The sequence below is a fragment of the Calonectris borealis genome, chromosome Z (genome assembly GCF_964195595.1).
Source record: "Calonectris borealis chromosome Z, bCalBor7.hap1.2, whole genome shotgun sequence".
NCBI classification, from domain to species: Eukaryota; Metazoa; Chordata; class Aves; order Procellariiformes; family Procellariidae; genus Calonectris; species Calonectris borealis.
Window position 1 is genome coordinate 72,330,476 of NC_134352.1, and position 25,625 is coordinate 72,356,100.

The 25,625-nt window shown below is 35.1% G+C and overlaps 1 protein-coding gene across 3 annotated transcripts in view; it reads left to right on the forward strand.

The window, feature by feature from the left end:
- RICTOR (RPTOR independent companion of MTOR complex 2) overlaps positions 1-25,625 on the forward strand; it is an 89,978-nt gene that overhangs the window by 19,230 nt on the left and 45,123 nt on the right. For all 3 annotated transcript variants that reach the window (XM_075136800.1, XM_075136798.1, XM_075136799.1), the window contains 9 exons: positions 7,666-7,730; positions 13,369-13,500; positions 14,534-14,597; positions 19,358-19,484; positions 20,446-20,615; positions 20,866-20,933; positions 21,895-21,962; positions 24,420-24,502; positions 25,182-25,269. In XM_075136800.1, the coding sequence (XP_074992901.1) occupies positions 7,666-7,730; positions 13,369-13,500; positions 14,534-14,597; positions 19,358-19,484; positions 20,446-20,615; positions 20,866-20,933; positions 21,895-21,962; positions 24,420-24,502; positions 25,182-25,269 (865 nt within the window). The remainder of the gene's footprint in view (positions 1-7,665; positions 7,731-13,368; positions 13,501-14,533; positions 14,598-19,357; positions 19,485-20,445; positions 20,616-20,865; positions 20,934-21,894; positions 21,963-24,419; positions 24,503-25,181; positions 25,270-25,625) is intronic.

Sequence of the window (25,625 nt, forward strand, 5' to 3'; positions counted from 1 at the left end):
CATTAAGTAAGATAACCAGGAGGCTACTTGACAGTTTTGAAACAGTCTCAAGTGAAAGAACGAGTGCTCAAGGGCAGGTTTGGGGGACCAATTGATATGAGAAAGACAAACATAGATGATAATCTTCAAAGTAGGTACGCTTCTTGTCTGTTAAAAGCACTCCTTTTAAGATTGAACAACACTTCAATGGTAGAGTATGGGATTCAGTTAGCAGGAGGATGAGTACTGAGAACAAAATTGCAATAGCAAATAAATTTATCTTCAAGTGCATTAATTACAAATCTGTAAATGCTCCATTTTCTGAGTTAGTTCAGAGTACATGTAGGTGCATAGCGTTCACTGAGGAACTGAACTTACTTACACTGAAATCTTTTCTTTGGGTCATTGCCTTATTGTGTCTGTTATTCTGTCAGACATCCACCATTGACAAAATGCTGCTGTTTTCACTGAGATTCCAAACTGGGTTGCAAGAAAGCCCTTTATTCTACTAGAAAAGGCTGATGCGTAGCTGTGTTCTCTTTTTCTGCTAATCTGGAAACTTTTAAATGTGAGTGCTTCCAAATTCTCTGGTTGCCTTAAAATTAAAGAGCTGGATTAGATTTGCAGATGCATGATTCCTAGTGAAAAGTCAATATTTTAAACTATGGATTTTAAAACAGTGTTTATTTTCCTCTTGAAAATGAGATGTTAAGCACCTATAAATGTGGTAAATTAGTAAATATGCATACTGTAATTAAAGGATGAACAAAAAATTTTTTTTGAAACATAGTTTTGAAAAAATGAATAATTTCATAAGAGAATATTTGAAGAATTTGTTCTTTATACTTACTTGGTGTTAAATTGGAAAATACTTACAAAATCACAAGGCAGGTTTTCATAAATTAGACCTAAGACTGGCAAGAAATAATGCATTTGTGAAAAGCAACTTGCTAAAATTAAACGTGACTTTTGAAGACACTGTAGTTCATAACCTGGTTTTCATCGTGAATCAGAGTGACCTTGTATAAGGGAATCATCCTACTCTATTTAATATTTAGCACTTGTTCTTATATTCATCTCACTGGAATATCTGCTTTATAAATTTATAACTTGTACATTTGATTTTGAAAACTCTTCCTATTTTTGTTTGAACTGTAAATGCAGTTATGAAAGTAGAATAAAAGTCGCAAATTGTATTGTATTGTCTGCCTTGTGGTTGAAACAGTTCTGTGTTTTTCATTCCAGTGGTTAAGAGTGAAAGCCTGGAGCTTGGGGGAGATGGTTTTATTTCCTTTTTGCACTCTGGTCTTCTTCCATGAATTGATGTAGTCCCAGTTCCCACTTTGTGAGACAGGAGTGTGGGGAAGATAGATGTGCCAAGAGCTGAGGATGTTTGTATCCTGTCTTGGAATTATATTGAAGATGAACTTGATCTGCCTGTAAATTCTTGCATTTTATGGTCCATTTTTGAAAGTACTAGTTACCTAGGATATTTGTCCTACGGACAGGGAAAGGACCTTTGAAATATTTTATAGCATATTTCTGATAAAATAATATGGAAAATCTATAAAATTTAACTCTCCTGCTGTGAATATTATTATACTAAAAAGAAAATGTCAGCACTAGTCTAAGCAGTTGCTCCCCAACTGCCCCAGATTTTTCCTTCAAAGACTGGGCGAATCTTGCATTTGAAAGAAATACTGTTCTACTTTTTTGGCCAGAGGAAACAAAATGTTTGTATGCATGTGGAAACAAGTAATGTAAGTTAACGTGGACTTTCTTGACAGAGATCATGGTAGACATTAAGTTTTGTATTAATTTCAAAATATCTGAGGTATGTTAGGTTCAGGTTTCTTTCCTTGAAAGGGGAGTAGGTTTTTAAGGTGAAGTTTGTTCCCCCCACCCCCCTTTATTTAATGAGGAAAAAAGTAATTGCCCTTTAAAAATTACTGAACTAGTACTGAACTAGACTCCAGAATTTTATGCAGAAGTTAAATACTTTAAATAAAATTTCTTAAAATAATGGTGGTCAGCAGTCAGCAGGATTTGTTACTTTATCTGCAAGAATGATACCGTAAGGCAGATACTTTGTATGAAACTTGCATGCCTAAGAGATGGAACTCCCTTTTCATGTCTCTTTCCCTTCAAGAGGGGTGTTAATTAGTGACGTTCAAGTCCCCACAGCACCCATACTTACTGTGCAAAGTATGCTGTATACGTGATATTTTACAAAAACTTGCATTTCATTCATCGAGTTTTAGCTAGTACTATTTCTTAGTAAAAACCTTAATTTTAATACTCTTGGCTCTTTGGCTGCAGAACATGGGTTGTTCTTGCCCAAACTTACAGGCACTGTAAGTTTTCTGCTCCAAGAAATTAGCATTCCCAGCCTGGTGATACTCAGGCTATGGAAAGGTATGTTTGGTTCTGAATTGAATCAGTGGCAGACTTAGAAATTTTTCTCCTCATCTGCTGCTCATCACCTAATAAGTGAAGCTGCAGTTTTGTGGGCAAAAACGTTTATGAAGTACTGCCTAATCTGTATTAGACAAAAATAATCTTGTTCCTTTCAAACCACCTTCATCAGCATTGAAGCTAACCTGAATTTTGACCTGAAAACTGTTTGAGGATTTGACATCATTTGTCAGTGACACTTCCAGTCGTCACAACAGTTCGCAAGCTTAGTATGTGCCTTTGGCTTCAGTAAACTGAGTAGGATTACCCATCTTTCATTTACATGGCTAGCTACGTAAGGCAAGCACCTTAGAGTTTCCCAGCTTCTGCTGATTAATACCAAAACATCATGGTTATTTCTTTGGGGTTTTCCCCACCCCCATGAGAAGTAGTAAGTGATAAATTACTGAAAACCAGAAGGAACTGTACAATTGCATTTACTTAGTGGAAAATACCTTTTGGATTTGAATTATTAATTCAGAATCCTTTATTATAGAAGGTTTATCCCACTGTTAGCTTCTGAGAGATCCTTTATACCTTTTTAAATTTAAAAGTGTGTTTAAATAATGGACAGAAAAAAAGATCCACAGATGTTGTTATCGGGATTTCTATTTTTCATCTAAAAAGAAAGGTGCTTCTTTAAGGACAAAATGAAACTTAATTCATTTCAGCTTAAATTTAGCAATTGAATAGCATCAGTGATATGGAAAATTATATTTTCAATCTGCTCAGAACTAATTCTGTCATTATTTAATGAGTCTCTATTCTTCTGCTGTATATATCTGTTAGCTTTTGACCATGCTGCTAAATTTCACTAGGATGTGGATTGAGTTTGGGGCTATAGAGACTTTTGTCTCTGTCTGATTCATAGTCTGTCATTTTAAGAGTCTCAGCTGTCTTTGCAAAACCCAAGTATCTTAGAATCTGAATGCTGTATTAACTGACTGTAACATTCATCCAAGTAGCTAAACCATGATGGGCAAAACTTGAAATCTCATGATGAAGTATGTAGCAGATAGGAACAGAACATCTACTTAGAGGCATTCAGCTGTGGCACAAACGTGGAGACCTAATGGGTCTAAATCCAGAGTCTGCAGTTTCAGTAGGGGCTTCTTTTAAGACTAGGATCTACTGAGTAGTCTCCTCATAAATATTACCAGTGATGGTTCAAACGGTATTTTCAAAATTACAGTATAATAATTACATTTTTGATGCATAGAATAATATTATACTTTTAACTAGTAATTGCTGACTATTCTGTTAAATATAAATTTGAATGGTCTCAGTATGCACTCAACTTGTGTATGCTGTTGACCTCCTGTGGTTTTGTTGTTTTGAGCTACTGTTTCCAAGACATGTTGATGTGTTACTCATATTGCTGTGACTCATCCAAGTAGCATGAAAAACTCATAGCTGACAGTAAACGTGACAAAAACCTTCACTGTAAGTTAGTCACTGTCTGGCCTACCATTTTGTCCTAATATTAACTCATACCCTCAAAGAGTCTGTGCTATTCCCATTCATTGACTATTATATCAAAAATTTTGAATTTTAGAGTTGACTTATTGGAGTTTTAACAAGCAAAGTATACTCTGTGTGTTTGTGTGTGTATATATAAATGTATAAAATTTATTGTGTATATATAAATACATACATTTGATATGTAAGAGAGAGAGATGTATATCAAAAATATAAAGGGCATTTGCATAATTCCAGGCATTTACATGATATAAGAATCCATTGCCATTTTAGTGAAACGTAGCAACGTGTAGCCAAAAGCAGATTTTAGTATTCTGGTACTGCTTGCCTACAAACTTACACTACAATGACATGCATATTAATTGTTAAATGTTACAGTCAATCATATGACAGTTACTTGGCTTTGTCAGGAGTTCAGCCATCTACAAAAATCACTGCATTTGGGCCAGAATCATTGACCTGTTTAATGTTTGAAGGTGAAATGAGAAGAAGGTGGCAAAGTTTTCCCTTTAATATATTTAGGACCAGACATTTATAACTGAGCATTGAGACCAGCTGAACAGTATCTTCTTTATAGCAGCTTCCATGACTTCTTTTTCCCCTTTTAAACATATATCAATCCAACCTTACTTTTGCCAGTTTTTTTTTTTCCTAGACTAAATAAACCCGGTGGCTCAGCCTTCATGGGTGTATTTTCTAGCTTCCTTGTACATTTTTCTGCTACGCTTTTTCCAGTTTGTTTGCTCTTAAAATGTGGCACCCAAAATTTTGTTCTTCATGCAGTTTTGAGAGCATCGTGTGAAGTGGAAAAAAAGGTCTCCTAATCTCAAACATAATGAAGTCCTATTAGTATTTCCAATGGTAAAATTTCCTTCTTTCCTCCCCCCTTATTTAATTTATAGTTGTAACTTACAGATCTTGCTTTCCTTTTGAAATTTGTTTTTGTATTTAACATTCTGAATGTTTTCTGATCATCTTGTATTTCTCTGCTGGACTCCTTTCAGTTTTATGCGTCTATTAATGTGTGGTACCCTGAAGGATATAATTCACTGTTCCTTCTATTTAATTGAATTTTCATATTGAGTTTGGGCACTCCTTTCAAATCACTGAAACATTTTGAATTCTGATCTTGCTGTCCTTCTTTTAAATTCTTTTCTAGCTGGAAATTCTGTAAGCGTAGTATCATGTGTAAATTGCAAAGAAAACCAATACATGAGTAATGGTGGCCCACTGGAATGAGAGTAAACTAAGAACTAAAGTAGCTAATCTTGTACTTACTTTTTTTAGGCAGTTTTTTCTGTTCATTCTCTGAGAGATATTTCACATGTACGCATAGGCACCATCAACACTTTGATAATAATTATCATCACATTCAGACATTTGTATCCACACAGCGGTTAAACTTGATGAAAGTTATAACTGTCGTCAGGTTACAAGACTATGTTTGAGTTTCAAGATAAGGTCAAGTTTCTTTCTACATGAGTGAGGGTGTGTGCAGCGGGAGCACATAAATAAGGGAAAACAGTTGGTATTGAGGAGCTAATAACCACACTATATGTATTTGGTAAGAGTGGTTACTGACAACTAGACTAGAGCTGGTCCAGTGAACTGGACCAGCTTTCCTTTTAGCAATTGCAGCAAGTTAGGTGGGTTCCTGAAACATGTCATCTGCTTTAGTTTCATCTCCGGACCGCTCAAGATGCAAACCAATGGTAAGCGCGATGATAGGAGACTCGCTTCAGAAATGCACTAGTGCACACAATAGCAAATTTCTCAAAAATGTTTTTTCCTACATCAGAATTATAATTCTGTGGGCTTTTTAATGTAGGAAAAAAGACTGTTGAAGATAATCTGGTGTGTTAAATTATGTTTTCTCATTTGTGTCTGGGGTGGAATGATGGGTAGAGGCTTAGATGTATAAATGATGAGCCTAAACAACTATTGATGTACTTGTCTGAAACTGAACAATGAACTGTTTTTACTCACTATCTTCTCACACTGTTTTGCTTACACTCTGCCAGCCATTTTTTACAGTTCATAAGATGTCAATAGAAATGCTAAAGCAGCAGCGGTGGCCTTAGGCAGTCCAATAACATGGCATAAAAATAGATTGATGCTAGGAAGTGACATACTGTCATAACCAGTTAATGCACCAATTGTCTAGTTTTATTATGACTTTATTATGAAAGGTGGGGGAAAAGAGGTTATATAATAACTTTCCTTATGTTTTATAATGATCTTTGGTTGCAGCCACTGTTGAGAAAAATGCAAAATCCAAAATATTTCAATTAACTTAGATTATTTGAACCCAAATGTGGAGCTGATCCAGGGCAATTTAATAATCTATCTCATTAGCAACTTTGGATTTCAGCATTGTCACCATGCATTTTTCTCACAACGTGAAAAATAATTTCTTAAAGTGTAATGCGATCCTTGGAAGAATTTGTACTTGTTGAGCATAAACCTAAGTATTGTTTGAATTTAAACCATTACGCTAATAAAATGGGTTTACTTTAAAAGCAGTGCAATATACTGGTTTTTCAGGTGGAGGTGAGCAGTAGAACGGGAGCATGGAACATGTTAAATATTTCAACTTACAGTAGCCTTAATTTAACTGCTTGTTTAGTTTATTATAAATTTCTTATTGTTAGCAGTAAATACATACGAAGAACGTGGCACAGGGTTTTATGTATTTCAATACTTTCAGAGCAGGGATGTTCACTAGTTAGCACAAACACATTCTGAATTCCTCACTGAGGAGAAACTGTTAATACCATGCTGGCTCAGAACTGAACATGTCTGTTTCGAAAAGAGAGGACAAAGTGCAAAGCTATTGCAATCAGTATTAGTCACTTGAGTTTTTGGAAGTGCTTGGGAAACTACTTTGAGATTTGGATGTGATAATAAAGTATTTTACAATTTTAGCTAGGGGTAGGAAATGAGATTACTAGGAATTTCTTTACCACTCTTGCAAAGGAGAACAGCATCAGTTCTTCTTACAGAAGAGACTGTTTTCGTTTCCTCAAGAGGCTAAAACATTGGCACATGCTAGATTGCTCCTTTTGAGATTGGTTTTGGACGTAAAAACTACAGTTGTGAATCTTCAGTCTTGTGTTCAAAATGGACAGGTATGGTTGAAATATTCAGAATTTGCGACAGTTTATAGGTGTCTTTTTGTGTGCATAAATTCAACCTTTGCACTGATTTTTCAGAAGTACAAGTTCTATGGAATTGATGGCAGGCCAGGCCAAATGGCGGTTGCAGGACACATACCATTGGCAATGCCTTCTGATTTTTTTTCTACACCTGTGCTGTTCTGGCAAAACATGACAGTAGACCATCAGTGTCAATCTTTCCTTCTAAGTGCTTACCTGAGCCCTCTTTTTGAATGCAGATGTGCTTGACTTCAGTCTTTTTCATCTCTGCACAGGCTACCAATTGCCAAACTAGAGGCTCTTCCGAAAAGAGCTTAAAGGCAGCAAGAGGAGCAATCTGAAGTTGAAAAATTGATCAGTAGGCAGCTTACACAATTGTGCAAGCTTTTCTCTAGTACGAGAGACTACAGATTTCTGTGTGTCTGGTGTATATAGAATACTGGCAGGAGACATTCTCAGGGAAGTTGGAAGCTGGTACGCTTCCCCCTGCCATGAATGAAATTCCTCAGGTTTCTTTGAAAGCATTGCCAGAAATCTACAGTTTCACATTGTCATTTTTAAGGAGTTATAGATAATAGATGTTTTCTTTTATTTTCAGCTTCTCTGTAATACTGGCCATGCTGAAGAAAACCTAGGTTTTACGTATGACAGCATCATAATATGGTAAGTAGTAAGAAGCGCTAGAGCAATACTAGGGTACTTTAATTGTTGTAGGTGCAATTAAATAAACTTTATTTGTACTTTTGAACTACTATTTTTTATTTTCTAATGTGTTTGAAATTTCATATGCAAACATATACCTTACAAATATTTTAATGAGTCAAATCAAGAATATATTATTTGCTTTCGGATAAAGAGAGGGGAAAAAACTTCCAAGTTAAAAGTGTGGATTTCTTTATTATATTCCTCATAGAAGTAAAAATATCTCTAAATATCTCAGTACTTGCAGAAAGCACTTTTAGTAAAAACGTGCACCTACAGAATTTAGAGCATACTCTTGATGTAGAATCAGGATTTAAAGATAAACATTTTATGTTAATTTGGTGTGTATATATGGCTTCGAGGCATTGCTTTCCCTGCTACTAAAACACCCTCTGTATGTACTTTCAAGTGGAATTTTCCTGTATTTTGTTGTCATTTCTGACAGTCAAAAGTAACTACATGCTTATTTCCAGAACTTCTGTGTTTTTACACAGACATTGGTAAATTTGTCCTGAGGCTCACCATTGGTGGCAGAAACAACTAAGATCTAGTATTTAATATGATTTTGTGTTCTTTCAATTTCGTTATCTGACTTAGGAAAGCAAGCTTAGAAAAGCTAGTCATTCTTCAAGTAAAATGTTGGGAAAACTTGTGTAATTTCTTGTGGAAATATTGTATGTTGTTTTCTTAAATAGAGCTGATTTTCCTTGCTAGAATTAAAAAATTTAAAAATGTTAGTATATTTTTGTGAATGCATATTTTGCTGTAAGCTTTAATAGGTTATCATCTTCTGATCTTATTTATGTAATCTATTATAGTGCTGTATGGTAGGACTAAACATCATTTAAGAGTATAACTTCAAAATTCAGAGTTCTTTACCAAATATTTTTAAATGCAAGTCTTAAAAGGTTATGCAAATGCTAGTGTTTCTTTTTATAGGAAGAAGTTTGCAGAAAGATCTTCTAATCCAGACACATGAAGAAAAATAGCCCCTACTTAGAAAAATGCCAAAAATGGCTTCTCAAAAAAAAAGACATGTAGCAAGACAATTATTTTGGTTAACGTTGTTACTTCGGTCAGTCCAATGGTTTCTCTGTGTGAGAAGCAAATTTTTTATGCATATATGTAGGTTATTCTGCTAAACTGATAATTTCAAACTCAAGGATACCACTCAAATACTCCCATGTTAACAACCTTAATTGTGCTGATTGGTATTATAGGATGTATTTATAGGATGGATTGTTTTCATGAAATACAGACTTTTTAGGCAAATTTTAAAATTTTGCTCTACAGAGTTATAGCCACTGTGCAGTAGTATTCTGTTTGCAGATTATTTTGCTATACAACCATTATGAGTAACTTGCAAATACTGAACTTTAAGTTCATTTTGGAAATGACCTCTAGGCAGGCTAAATACCTATGTTCCTTTGGCAATAACATGCAAGTTCTGTAATTTGCTGTGCTGATGTTCCCAACGGTACCTTAGATTTCCATAGGGAAACCTTTCTGTTCTACAGAACAAACTTGTTTTTCTTCGAAAACATGAAAAGTTATTTGGATGCAAGAAATACTTTGTGAGTTTTCTGCATTTTTGAAGTATGAATGGCTAACCTTAAAGCATTAAACTATAAGGGAATCAATGATTTCAAGAAACAATTACAGATTTCCTATAAAGTTCTAAGTTTTGGGGTCAGTAACCTTGATAGAATATTTACCCAAACCAAAGACAGTTGCACTCTGCAATAACTGCAGTTATTCTCACGTTAGAGATCTGGTTTTTTACAACTCATTCTCTTTTTGGAATTTTCTTAGTCCAGGTACCTGATTATAGTTTCTTCCTGCCAGCAGATGGAGGTAATAATAACAGATTTTGTTATCATTGCCAGGGTAGATAGGTCTTCCCGGTTCCCTGAGTACCATATCATTGACAGATGAGAGGAAGCCTTTAGCCATGAAGAAAATGCAGTGTTGGTAGGCCTCAGAAACTTTTGAGGTCTTTTAGTAATGTGCTGAGAGGCTTTGGCCATAAAAGCAAAATTCAGAATATTCACAATTACCTGGCTGGATCAAACAGATTTTGTCAAAACCATCGTTGTCTTTCTGTAGTGAATGGATGAGATGCTTTAGAAAAAGGTGCGAGAATGATCCTGTGAATATCCTTTTTTATTCCATCCTTTGTTAGTTCTTCCAGGCTTTTTAGCACTCTTAATGTTTATCAGCCTTAATGCTGTCTTAGGAAGTTATTTTCATTTCTGCAGTGACACTTAAAATACTGGGGCAAGTAGTATCGCGCTTACTTTCTCTCTTACACAAGGATGATGTCTTTTTGGCACTTCCAGCCACAGACACACGTGGAGTGTATGTATGAAAATGATTTTCTTGATCTGATGGCTATTTTAGAATCACGTAGTATGGGTTTATAACTCTGTTTTTGTCTTGATGTGCGTTAAGCCACATCTAACAGTCTTGAATTTTCTTCACCATCTTGTTAACTATGCATACAGATAATTTTTAAGTTCCCTTGAATTTTCGTATAACCCCATCCTACTCTCATTAATATAAACTACGTTGCCCTCTGTATTTCCGCCATCGCCATTTCCTCCAAATCAAGAATTGTATACAAAATACTGCCTACAAAAAGAGATTGCAAACCTGGATAAAAATCAGGACAAAAAAATTGTAAGGATAAAAATCTTCCATTCACCTCTGCTTTTTGAATTCATCTTTTCAGATTTTGATTTGTGAAACTGCTTTTCATCACTCTATAATCTCTTTATATCCCTTAATACAATTTCCAGCAGCAGCTTATGCCTTTTTATACACTATTGTAATAACTCCTTTCAAGTCTTTCAAAAGATTAGTAGAATATAGTTTGTATAAACTCTACTGGGTGCTTCACATGGCTAACCAGTTTTATTTTAAGATGATGTTATTTTAAGATCATAAACAGTCCTCTGGATGTCCTTGGAATCCTTTTTGTATGGATCTATTTATCACCTTTTCTCCATCTTGGCTATTGCTGTTTATAATGTGGTGCTAGCAAATATATGCAGGTAGTTCATGTTCATGTTCTTTCCAGACACTTAGATGTGAAGCTTTGTGGGCCACTGACAATACTTACTAATAGATTCCCTCCATCATTTTCACTTCTTAATCTAACTCATATTTTGTATGATTTTTTTTTTTATCATACATTTATCCTCATCCATTCCTGCATGAGGATAGGAATCTTCATGCAGATCTTTGAAGCAATGACTTAGTATGAAGAAAATGCTTGTTTCTGTCATACCTCTGTCAGGCTCTTACTTGCTTCATTCCTTCTCCTTTTCCTTTTGGGTTATCCAGTGGGTCCGATTTTAATTTTTCAAGTTTTCTCCTTGTGGTACAGCTGAGAAATAGGAACACATAGACATGTACAGACACATGCACATAGGTTTTCCTATGTAATTTTTTTTCTGCCTGCTGTAGCATATCTTCCTTGTCTTTATAAGGTCAGGTTTCTCTCAGGTTTTTGCAGTTCAGTTATTGACTGGTTAGTTTTTGTTCTTAATGGGGAGATTTTTGTTCAGCCTTGTACACTTCTATATGTCATTGCTTTCTTTGGATCTTTATGGATTTTTATGGCCTTTATTTTAGGTCTCTATCTTTCTGGCTAGCTGTATATTTTCATTGCATTCTCACTATTTAAAGATAGTGACACATCCCTTCTTGGTACCTTCCACTTTTGGATGTTGAATCTCATGATAGTGTTATCCTTTGTAGTGGTTTCACTGTTGCCAATTCTTGAATTAACTTCTGTCTACAAATTAAGAATATCCTCTTCTTGTGAGTTGTAGAACAAGCTTTCAAAGCATTGATTGCTTTTGAGAAATCATTTGTCTAAAGATTGTTTTGGTCTGCCATTCAATAAATGTTTTCCTCTCAAATATAAAACTAATGTACTGTACTTGATGAGGGGAAAAAAATGCACATTCTGTGTTTGGCTGTCCTAATAAGAAACGTCACGGATAGCAACAACACTGTTTGCATAAGTAATGGGTAACTTCTGCCCTAAAAGGAAACTCTGCTGCAAAGTATCTTAAACTGGCATATCCAAACCAGTTGTAAACTGTGAGGTAAAAATCCGAATACAAAAATTCCACTGAGTAGAACTGAGTCTTATGTGCTCATCCCTCTGACTTCCATCTCTGCAAAGCTGCAAAACTAGAAACAAAGCATGATTCATGATCTAAAGAATACCTATTATCTCCTCAGCAAAATTGAAGAGTTATTTGTCTGCTTTCCTTGAATGACTTTGGAAATAAATCTCTCTTCTAGTTCAACCTCTTTTAAAGAAATATTTTTTCTTAACCTCACAGTATTGAGAATCTGTTTCTTATTTGCTTCTAGGTCAGCTTAAAGTAAATAAAGACCATTAGTAGCACTCTTTTTATGTGAAGAATCACGTTTGATATTACAGCAAAGATGGTCGTCCTGAAGTAATTCCCTACTTGGTGCTGAAAGTAATAATCAGTTCATCTTTATTTGCAAATAGTATTGCAGCCTTTCTGCTTTGTCTAGATATCACCTGGAAGTAGATTCCTGTTATAGTGACTTTTACACAGGCCAATTAGTTTCCAGAAAGATTCAGAAGATTTTTGGCCTTGGAGTAGCTGATTATCATGCATGATGATCCTAGAATAAGAAAAGAAAAAAAAAAACCGTTTTTATAGGTAGCAATTCAGTCTCACTGACTGAAGTATTTACATTCTTAGATGTCCGCTGAAAAAGTCCTACTAAAATATGTCACTGGGAGGTTAGGGTTTTTTCCTCTGCTGCGTAGTCAGGGAAAAGGCCCTTCTGAGGGCCTTCAAAAGGACAGTGTGTCACTTAATACATTCAAACTCCATCTCTGGAGGCCTTCAGTATCTTGTTTCTTTTTACCTATATAGTGAATTTGGGAAATTACATTATGATGACAGTTTTCCTAAAAGGCAAGCTCACCTCGGTGCAAGCAAAATGCTTTCAAAATCTGTCTAAAGAGAAATACGTTTTGGTGATATGTTAAAATGAAATCTGTAGAAGTCTGTGCGGTGTGCGGCTGCTGAAGTTATGACTGTCATATTTCATGTAAACATAACGTAGTGCCATAACATCTTTAGGGAGTGGTGTATATAATTAACCTAAGGTGCAAATTTGTCTGTATTAGGTGTCAAGACATTGTTTTGAGGACTCATGCTTATGGGTTGGCAGTCTAGCAGAGGATGAAATGTTCTCAGTTAATTTTCTTGGACTAATATTGTGCTCAGCTGTTTTATCAAATAACAAGTCATATACAGGTCTTGGTCATGTATCATTTCATGGATGTACAAGTTGTTCTTTGGGGGGGGGAAATTGATTTGTGGCTTTTTTAATATATTGTCTACATCTGCTAGCAGGTTGAAGGTTTGTCTTCTAGGCTGTACAGGTGAATATCTCAAAGACAGAAAATTAAGGCAGAACATTTCTTTTTAAAAATCAGACTTTCTATTTTAAATGAGTAGGGCATAGCTGCATGTCGGATGGTGAAGTCTACTTGCTGCTAAATAATTGTTTGTCCCCCTTGTTTTCTTCATTGTAGCCTGAGGTTAGCTTTACTAAATGAAGCAAAAGAGGTGCGAGCAGCAGGATTGCGAGCCCTCCGCTATCTCATTCGAGACTCCAGTATTCTCCAGAAGGTGCTAAAGTTGAAAGTGGATTACTTGATAGCCAGGTAATTTTTCTCTTCCTTCTTGTTGTAAACTGTACAATTGCAAATCACTTGCTTTTTCGTGGATGAGACAGGTGAGAAAAGGTGTTTTCATATCCTCTTACATTCTTGAGATGTAGTTTTATAAAAGCCATTTTTCATAAATATGAATAATGTCCTTTTAAAAAAGAAGAAGAATACATCACACCAGATAATCCAAATAAATGCTGTCCTAATATATGATATATTACGAGTAATGTAAAAAATTTCTGTGTTTTTCAATCATAAATGCCATTAATCATAAATTAATCTGTGGTGTTATTAGGAGGTTGAAACATCAGTAATTGTCATGTCTTAAGTTGTTTTATGGGAGGAGTTCTGATTTTTTGTATTATCATAGTGCTTCAGAGCATCTAGTACAAAGTCAGGGCTAAAAAGTAGTTCATGCCCAAGAATTTGTAATCTAAGTATAACCCATGACACAACAGAAGAATACCAAAGGGCAAACTAATAATGACATAGTAAGATCAACATGATGAGTAGATGTAAATATTAGCATTTGTAGTGCTTCCTTTGTTAAAATCTTGTTGGATTTAATATACTGATATAGATGTGTGTGTTTCTGTTTATAAATATACACACATAGGCAGTTTTAGTGTGCTGTTTAATTTTGTTGGAGCAAAAGGACTTCTGTGATCTGAGAACACAACAAAACATGTTGATGTGAAACTTTACAAATACTTTGTTTAATCTCATTTGAAATGACAGATGCAACTAGCTCAGAAAATACGTTGAAGATGTTATGCCTTGCTTCTGTATATTTAAGAACATTCTAGTGATTTAATTATAACGAAGATAACTGAAAAAAAATATAAACCAAAGCTAATTGACAAATCATAATGAGTATGCTTGCTGAAAGGCAGAATTTTTAAACAATCAGTCATAAGATTCTTTTTCTTCTGTTTATTCAATTGCATAAATACTAATGCGAGATGTTAACCATTAAGGTGAAAGTTAATGTTGTTATAAAAAAAATGTGTTTTTTAACTTATTTTAGGTGCATTGACATACAGCAGAGTAATGAAGTAGAAAGAACACAAGCACTTCGATTAGTCAGAAAGGTAAATTCTAACTATATATGGTCTTAGCAGCTGTGCCAGTCAGTTGTGCTGACTCCTGGTTTTCTCCATCAGCAGTGGTTTTTTTTTTCCACATAGTCTCTAATACCTTACCTTACTTTATTATGTGAGAAGAAATTATAGCTGATAATTCAAAAGGGAGGAGGAAGGATAGTGATAAGACTTGTTTTGATTTTAATCTCTTACCACTGAACTAGAAAAATCATGCTAATTTTCCTTTCATAGAGATCATACTGGACAAGATTTGGGAAAAACTTATCAAATTATAAATGCAAGAGTAAAGAGCCATATTATTAAGTTTCATCTAATGATTTGACTTTATTGTATAGTGTGTTTAAGTATCTGTGAATCAAGGGTGGGAGATTTTCTGCCATTTGAGAAATTAGGCAAATTGCCATCACTGGAATAGTCAGTTGAAGGAATGCTTCTAGCCTTGTTCCTTTATCCATAGAGGTTGATGCTATCCGTAGTTCTTTGCTCGGATACACGATAAGACATAGTTAGTCTGTGGTGGTTACTGTACCGTGTACACATGGATATGAGATGTTTGAAGCTGTGGTAGCTGCATTTTCAAGTTCACCCTAGAGAAATTGGCATATACAGCTACTGAAGGTTTTTTTTTCAGGCAACATAGTATTCTGCCTTTGTACTGGACTTTACTATTCTTTATTGTGTTCATATTCTTCTACTAAGCATCCTAGGAAATAGTACGAAAGACTTAAGTAGATTTTGAAGTAGTTGGAAGAACGGTTCCCCAGGAGCACTGTGTGTGTTTGATCTGTTTTGTATGTATATGTATTTTTTTATATATATTTAGGTTGAGTATATGAAAGTTTAATATGCAATTTCTTTTCTTACAACAAGCTCACTTGATTTCTGTCTTACAGAAGAGGTAATATGCTTGATTCATAATTGTGCCAAAAAGAGAGTTTTAAAGCTTAAACACCAATACCACCCCTAAACCCAAACAAACAAAAAACACAATCATAAAGGAATGGATCCTTGAGGAAGTCGCAATTTATAAAAGTTCTTCACTAATCTGCTTTAAAAAAAGAGCTTCAATATAGAGCCAGAATAACTTAAATCAGAAGGTGGAATGGAAACACATTTATAATGAATCGGTTTTATTTGGGTCAGAAATTTGTCCTCATTATTCCTGGGCTTTTTTGAGCATTTCCTAGTTGAGCAAAGACTTCTGTCTTGCTTGAAAGAAACAAGAGGAAGCAAGAGAAATAAATCCATTAGTTTGATTTGAAAAAATGATCCTGAAAGATAAGTATTAAAAAAAAATCATACAGCTGACCACCAGTGCTTTATTTTCCTCTATCATTGTATAAGGATGCTGTGCATGGCACGTACATGCATGGAACGTACATGCTGTACAGGGATGCTGATGGTTCTTCGATGCTGAGAACTACGTTGATGAAAGATGTTTCCTAACATCTTTTGCTACCTAGAACATCCTTGTTTCTCAAAACACTGTCAGACAAACAAAAAACCATCCAACCTGGCTACCAGTAAAGTTAAGACCTTTTTCATGTCCTGTCTGGGCTACCGTGGTTAAGCATGCACTGGCATAGAGCAGTCAGTACTTGAGAAACTCTCTCTCACAAGGAATACTGTGACACATGTCCTGAATGGAGCACAAGTAGTGGAGCACAACTCTTGTGAGGAGCAGCTGAGGGAACTGGGGTTGTTTAGTCTGGAGAAGAGGAGGTTGAGGGGAGACCTCATCGCGCTCTACAACTACCTGAAAGGAGGTTGTAGCGAGGTGGGTGCTGGTCTCTTCTGCCAAGTAACTAGTGATAGGACGAGAGGAAATGGCCTCAAGTTGCGCCAAAGGAGGTTTAGACTGGACATTAGGAGAAATTTCTTTACTGAAAGAGTGGTCAGGCCTTGGAACAGGCTGCCCAGGGAAGTGGTTGAGTCACCATCCCTGGAAGTATTTAAAAGACGTGTAGATGTAGTGCTTAGGGACATGGTGTAGTGGGCATGGTGTGTTGGGTTAACGGTTGGACACGATGATCTTAGAGGTCTTTTCCAACCTTAATGATTCTATGATTCTATGATTCTCTATTTTCACACTGTCTCTTTATTACCCTACTCTTGCCCTTTTCCCATCTCTCTTCATCTCCCTCAATATCTCGGACTCAGTGGTTTGATGCCAGGATTCCTAAAAGGTTATATAAAGGTTTAGAAGAGGAGAATGAATGGCAAATAGAACAACTGGAGTTAATTCATTTGTGCAGGAGATAATTTACTGTGAGCCATGGAAGAGCTGAACTGGGTTCCACCAGCATCACAGAACTGTTGTTTTCCATTTCAAAGTCTGGATGCAATTCTTTAACCTCATCTTTGATAAGAAAAATGCCTATGTAAGAATACCATTGATATAAAACTTTAAAACATTCTCTTGCTTTCTTCTCTTCCTTTTCATGGAGTAGAAGAACAAAATACAAATTATTAATCCTTTTTAAGAATTTATAAAAGGCACTTAATGATAAACTTGTTTAAAAAAATGTGCAGGTTAAAGTAGTAGAGGAAGAGGGGGAAAAAAAACAACTTTAAACTTTTAAAAAAATTGGTTTCTGATTCTTTTGAAGGCTTTGAGTGCTCACTGTCTCTTTTGACTGTAATCACCTCTACATTTCCTAGTAAGAGCTTTGTAATTTAACAGTGTCTTCAGCCATGAAAAGGGTGGCATAAAGTTGCTTCATAAAGTGTTTTTCCATCTAATAGAAGTCAGTAAGACCATTTTTTTTATAATTTAATAGGCAGGATGTTTTATTCAAAGCAGAAGTCAGGGTTAGATACAATATGAACCCTCTTTCTTCCTCTTTTTCAATGGAATCTTTGAAGACCAAATTCATAGTCTTTGTTACTTATTTCATCATAGCTGCTTGCAAGTAGCCTTGCATCACCTGTTCTTGGTCTTTAGAACTGCATTTCAATACCTAGAGAAGAATGAAAGCAAATGGGGAAAGTTTGCATTTATTCTACTAAGGTACTTGGAATTGAATATTAAAAGAAATAAATCTTTCCTCCTCATGTCTTAAAACAAAAGAAAACAATGAAGCAGAACAGCCTTGAGAGTCTGCTTGTGTCCTCACACTAAGTACATGCTAATATCAGTAGAAAAAAAGGTTTCAATTTTGTAGAGTGGATTGGTACACCCATTCTATTGCTAATTCTTGTTACTTCATGCCATTGTAAAAGTGAAAGACCGCGTAGGTGGGGAAGAGTTTGTTTTTTCTTTAGACTCCTATCTTAAAGCTTCCTGTTTTGTGGGTGACAACATTAGGTATGACAAGAAGTTTCTCAAAAACACATCTTAAAAATAAACTTGTTAAAGTGTTCCAATATATTTATCATAATGGTTGATCTCTTCTCATTTTAACATCCTCTGCAAAGGGGGCAAAACAATTAATACCCTTTGTCTGAATAAATACCTACAAGACATCTAAGGGAGTTGTAAAATGAATATAGGACAAAACAATTTTGGAAAAATAATGAAGATAAGCCTGCTTTGGTTGGAAACAAAAGGGATATTAAACAAAACTGTGGAAAACTAGTCTTAAGTTTTTAGGTGTTTGATGGATATTGGGTATTTTTTTTTTTTTTTACGTCTCACTTTTATTTATTAGTAGAAAAAAATGTGACATGGTTGAGTGGGCTATAACACATTATGTTGTTCCCTTTTTAAGCAGTCAGACAGCCAAAAAACCTGCTTCCTCCTTAGTAATACATCTGTTTAGTGATGTTCATGTTCCATAGTATAGAGAATATGTATATTTAATTTTCGCAAACTATGAAAAAATGTGAACAAACAGCTACTCAGCCTTTGTAGTCAAAGCGTCATTTGGGGGAGGGTGAGGAATGGTGGTATTGGTTGCTTGTTTTGGAGTAGGGTTTTTTGCCTTTAATGTGTGCCCAGTGTCTTGCTTCTTAATCTGGTGTAAATTCTGCTTGTCCTAAACTATCAGCTAAGGATTTCCATGGTGCAGAACTTTTTCAGTAGTGTAAATGAGCATTAGCTATTAAAATCTGTTCTTCTATTCTGTCTCAAGTTATTTTTTTTAATTAAAGAATGATTTGATCAATGGACGCAGGTCTTGTTTTCATACGTGCTTTTCAGTTTAACATGTTTAAAGTGTGTGTGTGGTTTTTGTGCCATAGCTACATAACTTATGATGAAATCTAATTACGCTCCAGTTCTAGGAAGATCAGGTTCTACGCAGGAGGATATAGGGGTGTTACTGAAGTTGCCTTCCAAATACTACAGCAGCTTCTGTTGACTGTCCTTTTTTGTAGTCTGGAGGAATCTAAGGATCTCTCTTGGCTAATTAAACAGTTGAATAGATACTGTAGAATCTGCTGCAGTATGAATGAATCTTCTAAAATAGTTTGTAATCTACTCTGTGTCATTGGATAGCATTCTTTGTCAATAAAGAAATTCTTGCAATAAAATATGAAAAAGGCAGCAGTCATCTTTTTAACCCTTTCTTATTATGGTAAAATAATATAAAAATAAAAAACTGAAGCAGGAGGAGATGTAAATTAAATTGACAAACGAAGAATTTCAAGAACAAAAGGAATAGTTTTGAGGATTCAACAGATACAACCAAGTAATATATGGAGGGGTCTGTCTGGTTGTATCTAGGAAATAGAATGCTGGTGAATCTGTGAGTATTTAGAGAAATATTATGAAGAAACCAGAGGGCTTTTTCTTTCATTTTTGGCAGATGATCACTGTGAATGCTTCATTGTTCCCCAGTTCTATTACTAATTCTTTGATAGCAGTTGGAAACGATGGTCTTCAGGAAAGAGACAGAATGGTTCGAGCGTGTATAGCCATTATCTGTGAACTAGGTAAGATAACTGAAAGCTAATTAAGAAAAATTTTGACATGGTTGTCATGAGTTTTCTAACAGATTCTCCTCTGTGAGTTCCTATTAAATAGATTGTATTCAAATAATTAAGGATATTTGTTTAATAATGAATTAGATGTTAAATGTTCTTGTCAGTGTCATGGATTTTACTCATTAGTTTGATATAAAACAAAATAACTTTAACTTAAAATCAAAATCTCTTAAGTGAAGTACCTGAAGATTTCAGGTGCTGTTCTTTCCTTTAAGACTTGCCAATTTTTGATTTACCTTAAAAACGTTTCCCTGCTACAGTTGATGTTTCTAAAACTAACGGATTGGAATTAAGGAAAATTCCATACATGAGATGCTGAGAAATGTACAAGAGTTCAGAGAACTACAAAACATCTTCCTTTAAAAATTTTTACAGTGGGTACTGTGGTTAGCTGGCTTCTGGAAGTCAGTATTTGTGTCCACATAAAGGCTATCTGGACAGTGGTTTATACTTGTATGTGGGTGCTGATTTTTAAAGTTTTTTCAAAATCGATCAATGAGAAATAACTTCAGCAATGTTCTCAAGTTACAAACTTCTGTTTTAGAGAAATAAACAATCTGTTACTCTTTTATATTCTAGTATAAATATTTCATCCTTGTCAGGCCAGTGAAGCACAAAACCTTTTTGCAGGGAAATCCAGAAACTACTGTATGCAAACTTGGTTGGAAATAAGTTGGGAAATTGCTGCACAATTGTGACTGACCAGTATTTTTGTTCATGATAAATTAATTCAAAACCTCAATTCATTGCTAATGTCAGTTAGTTCCATTAAAAGCTTTACATGTGCCTCAGCAATGTTCAGGAAGAAAAAGATATATGTACTAAAGAGATGAAAAGTTTGTCATATTGGAAGCCGTGAAATGTTTTCTTTCCTATCACTGGCCAAAGTGACGTGTTTTTCTTTATTTAGCACTTCAGAATCCCGAGGTGGTGGCTCTTCGGGGTGGTTTAAGTACCATCTTGAAAAACGTGATTGATTGTCAGCTAAGCCGAATAAATGAAGCTCTGATAACTACAGTTTTGCACCTCATTAATCATCCAAAGACCCGACAGTATGTGCGAGCAGATGTAGAATTAGAGGTGGGTTCAGTGTCAGTTGTTTAGTGACAGAAATTAAACATTGTATTACTAATGAAAATGTTTAATTTTAATCTCAGATTTCACCCTCTGTGTTAGTGCAAAATGTTTAAAATACAACATTATAGGCTAAAAGCATAATGATTTATAAAGCAGGAATAACATGACAGATTGGAGTGGAACTGAGGAAAGGGCAAGACCCATTTAACTGTATTTTCATGTGGAAGTAATGCATGTCTTTTCTTTTGTTTAGCGAATTTTAGCTCCTTACACAGATTTTCACTACAGGCATAATCCAGACACAGCAGAAGGACAACTCAAGTAAGTGTTAGTGCTGCTATTTGTGCTACCAGTTGTGTTCATGGTATTGGAATTAAACTATTTTTTTTCCAAAGTGAAAATAAAAGCAATGACCTAATACTAAACTACTTGAAGTTGAATACAGTAGGTTAGAATGCAACTTCCTAAAATACTGTTAAGCACTTAAGATTTAAAAGGGCTTATTTAGCCTGGAGAAGAGAAGGTTGGAGGACACCCGCCCCAGAATAGCAGCCTTTCTAATACCTGTGAAGATGTTACCAGGAAGATGTAGCCAGGGCCCTTCATGGCGGGGAAAGGTGGGAGAACAAGAAGCAACAGAGAGAAATTGAAACAAGAGAGGTTCTAACTTGATGTAAGGGCAAGGGGGGAATTTTAAGTGAGGCCAGTCAAGTGTTGGAACAGGCTGTCCAGAGAAGGTCCTGCAGCCTTCATCCTTGAGATTTTCTAAGACCCAACTGGATAAAGCCTTGAGCATAACCTGGTCTGGTCTCATAGCTGACAACTTCTTTGTGCAGGAGTTTGGACTAGAGACCTCCTGAGATTGCTTCCAACTTGAATTATTCAGGTTTTTTTAATTATAAAATGGCATTAGATGCTTAGGTCTGGATAACTGAGTAAGGTCCAAATCTTTAGGTCCTTGCTGTAGACTCACTCTCAGTGGAGGCACAGAGTGATTCATCTAACCACATATAGGTGTTTACTTTGTGATGTTCTCCTCTTACCATGGAAACTCCCCTGAAAAAGGAAAAGTAATAATACTTAAAAATTCTTATCTTTGTGAGTGTATACCTATTGCATAAATACATATACACACATATATGCATATGTAAAAGATTTCTGTTACTCTGGATTTTGTCCCCCACCTAAAATCTCAGTTAACTACATTTTGCTTGCTATGTTAGTAACACTGTTTGTTTTACAGTAATTAACTGTATTGTGACATTTGTTGTTTTAATGACAGGGAGGACAGAGAAGCACGGTTCCTAGCTAGTAAAATGGGAATAGTGGCAGCATTTCGATCATGGGCAGGTAAGACTTTTTTTTTGTTTGAAGCTGGGTGATTGGAAGAGGAATTTTACTTTCTAGTATAGAACATTGAGTATAAAAGCGTGATTTGTTTAAACACAGAATCTGTCTCGTTTGACATGTCTAATTTACATCAATACCTTCCTACAATGCTGCTAAGATGTGTTTTGGTATTGTAAAATTGGAGGACGCATACTGACAAGACACAGCTTTTTCCACCCCACCCCACCCCCCCCGTATAGAATACCTTGTAAGTTGTACCTTGATGGAACTTCTTGATGTTTGATGGGTGAGAGAATGTTAAAAATAACATCATATCATAAGATATGCTTTTGAGGTGGTTCTGCCACTGTAAATAAGTCTTTTTGTCTATGTGAAGAGATACCAATCGAATAGTTTAATTAGCACCTGCTTTTACTAGGTATCATAGCTGAAGAGAAATTGCAGATGGACATAGTCTGGGACATTTCTAAATCGAAAAAGCAGGTTTTTGCGTTTTTCTAAATACTTTCTCTGCAATATTAAATATCTAATATGAAGATACAGCCTCAGGGATTGCTCATTCTTTTAGTCAAGACAGTGTCTTGCAAATAAACTAAATCAGTCGATATGACCATTTACCAAAATTTTGGGTAGGATTTTTACAGGTTATGCTTAGGAAAGATTCAGACTGTGTAGAAAGCCTTTTTCATTGTAAGACTACTTTGCTTTATTTTTTAATGTTCTGAAAATGATCAGGAAGCTTCATCTAATATGCAGTTATCCTTCAAAAGTTTCTCACATGTGTTCTTACTTGTTTGGGGAGGAAGTTTGGGAAGTTTGTCACAAATTTGAAACTTATAGGAAGCAGTTTCTGATAGAATGTTGCTGCATCTTCCCTTACTCAGACACTTAGAACTAACAGCATATGCCTGAAAGTTCAAGTGGCTGAAGAAACAATTGTCTTGGAATATGTTACTTGTCATGGCACTTTCACTGTTACATGTTCATTCTTTTTTATATTACTTGTTATGTTGGAGACTAACATCTTAAATGTTTTTAGTACAAAAATGTCCTTACACTGTCAGTCTTCCCAAAGAACATGTAGCTAAACCAGGCTTGAGGGTGTTCTTGGTTTTTGTTTCAGCTGCATGGGTGGTTTTTTTGCCTGTCTGTATTATCTGCTGTGTTCTACTGTTCTGCTCTCCTTATTTTCCAGACTGAGTAACCATCAGCTCTGAAGAATAACCATGTCCTTTATCCTCATGTGCGATCATGTCCTTAGAGATAAAACTGGGGCATGCACCCAAATCTATTCCTTCATTGCAGTTGGGACGTGGCCACTATATGCTCTGAGGTGCACTGTGGAACATATTTAAATGACCTTAGTGTGTCTGTGGCCACATGTTGCATGTCTGAAGTTTTTGTGACATGGAAGTTTTGAAGTTGGGGACTTCCTTCAAGTTCATATAAAGCACATGTTATTAAAGTTAAATTTGTATTAGTGAAAATGAATAGATGAGTAGGTGATACTTTTCATCTTCTAGTAATTTTTAAAGAATGATGGTTTGGGTTTATTTAGGATACGTAAGACAAAACCTGGATTCTTTTTGTTCATTTAAAGTTGCATTTTGGAGAAACTTGTTTGTTTTCTGGGTAGCATGTTTCTGTAAGTTTTAATTTATTCTATGAAGTATGAAGAGAAATGGTCAGGGAAATGAACAAGGTTATTGTCTTTGCAGCCACATTTGTAATGAAGAGACTGTACATAAATTAAGGCTGAAAATCAATGTAAGCTTTAGGTGGTGTTCTGTAACATTTAGAAACAATTTGAAGGTCTTCCCTATTAATATTGAAATATTAAACTAATTGAGTAAAAATACAGTGTAAAAGGACCAAATTACAAGAGAGGCTCTGAGATTTTATGCAAAGTTAGATCTACTGTGTTGAAACTTCTGGAGGTGAGAACTGGTCATTTGGGAGAAGATGGTTTAAAACAGTGCACAGAGAATGTTATTCCAAATATGTTTAAACTTGCTGTCTAGAATTCACCTGAGATTAAAAAGAACTGAATAATTTGTTAGGTTAAGATACAGCTTTTGATAGAGAAACTTCTCACAGTCTGCCAAGATGATGTAAATCTTTCAGGTTTAAAATTCATTCTTCATTGGCAATTTTGTCTTTTCTTTCTGCCATTTCTTCCATGTAAATGTTATTTTTGCAGATAATTGAAAATACTGTTCACAGTAGAAAGGGCAAAAGAACCTGTAGTTTTCAATGAGGAAACAAAGTTTTGTGATTAGAAAGTTGTGTTAAATATTATTGATTGTAAACAAGATGACATTATAAAGGTGAAAATGTTTATGATTAGTAATTTTTGTCTACTCTGCTTGTACTTAAACTGGAAATCAAATTTAACAATGTGTCTAATGCCTTTTTTGTTTGGTGAGGGAATATTATTATGTATTTAATGTTTTCTAGGTATTATCAGCCTGTGCAAACCTGGAAATTCTGGGATTCAGTCTCTTATTGGCGTACTCTGTATACCAAATATGGAAATACGGGTAGGTGGTAAATATTTAGTACTGATGTAGGAATAATATTGGGTGTTTTAATTAACATATTCTTAACGTTTTAAGAATTTAGTGGTTTAAACACAGACTGCAGTTATGAGACCGCTACCCTCGAGTTTATTTGAACCCCAAGTTCAAGGCTATAATTCCATTATGAAATCCCTGTGAGAATGGAAGCACACCCTGTATGTCTGAGAGGAGGTAATGGAGGAGAGTAAAATACATAAGTTAATTTTTACTCTGGTCACAAGTCAAAGCAAGTCCACAGTAGCTGCAGTTACAAGTTTAAAATATAATAATCAGAATTGAATCTGAGATAAATAAAAATGTTTGTCCCAATTACCTGTTAAACCAAGAAGTTGATGGTGGCAGCAGTAACTATTCTAAAAATCTGTAATCTGAATAGCCTGGGCTTCTGTAGAATTCATAGTGATGATAAGGCACAGTTCTAAAGTAAACAAGCCCTTTCCCTTCTTCTCTTCTCCAGATTATTTCAGTTTATGAAAATAAGCACGTTATCAAAAAAAGAAACACTAAAACAAATACACCAATTTTAGCACTCTATAGAAATCTCAACTTCAATATTAATAGTGAACAAAAGGACAATTTTTTGTAAAATATAAAATTTCTTTTGTGTTTTTTTTTGGTTTTGGTTTCTTTTTTTGGGTAGCGAGGTCTGCTTGAAGTTCTCTATGATATATTTCGCCTTCCTCTCCCTGTTATCGCAGAAGAGTTTATTGAGGCACTTCTCAGTGTAGGTAAGTATTTAGAACCAGTTCACATAAGAATTCTGTCTATCTTCTACAAATTCGAACCCTTCATTGTCGTCTCTATATTGTAAATTATGTTAATATTAACTGTTTCATCACTGTTCATTGCGTGCTCTGAAGTCTTATTTAAAATTCTTTATCAACTGTTAAGTGTTGTAAGTTTGATAAAAGATCAGCAGTGGAGCATAATGGAGTATTTACACAAAAGACTGTAAACACATTACTACAGATTAGACGACTTTGAAGTGTTACAAGCATTAGTAATGTAGAAGTGTTAGTGAATGTTACAGAAAAGTTGTTAAACAGAGTCTTTGCTATATATTGTGTATCTGCTCGCTATCTCC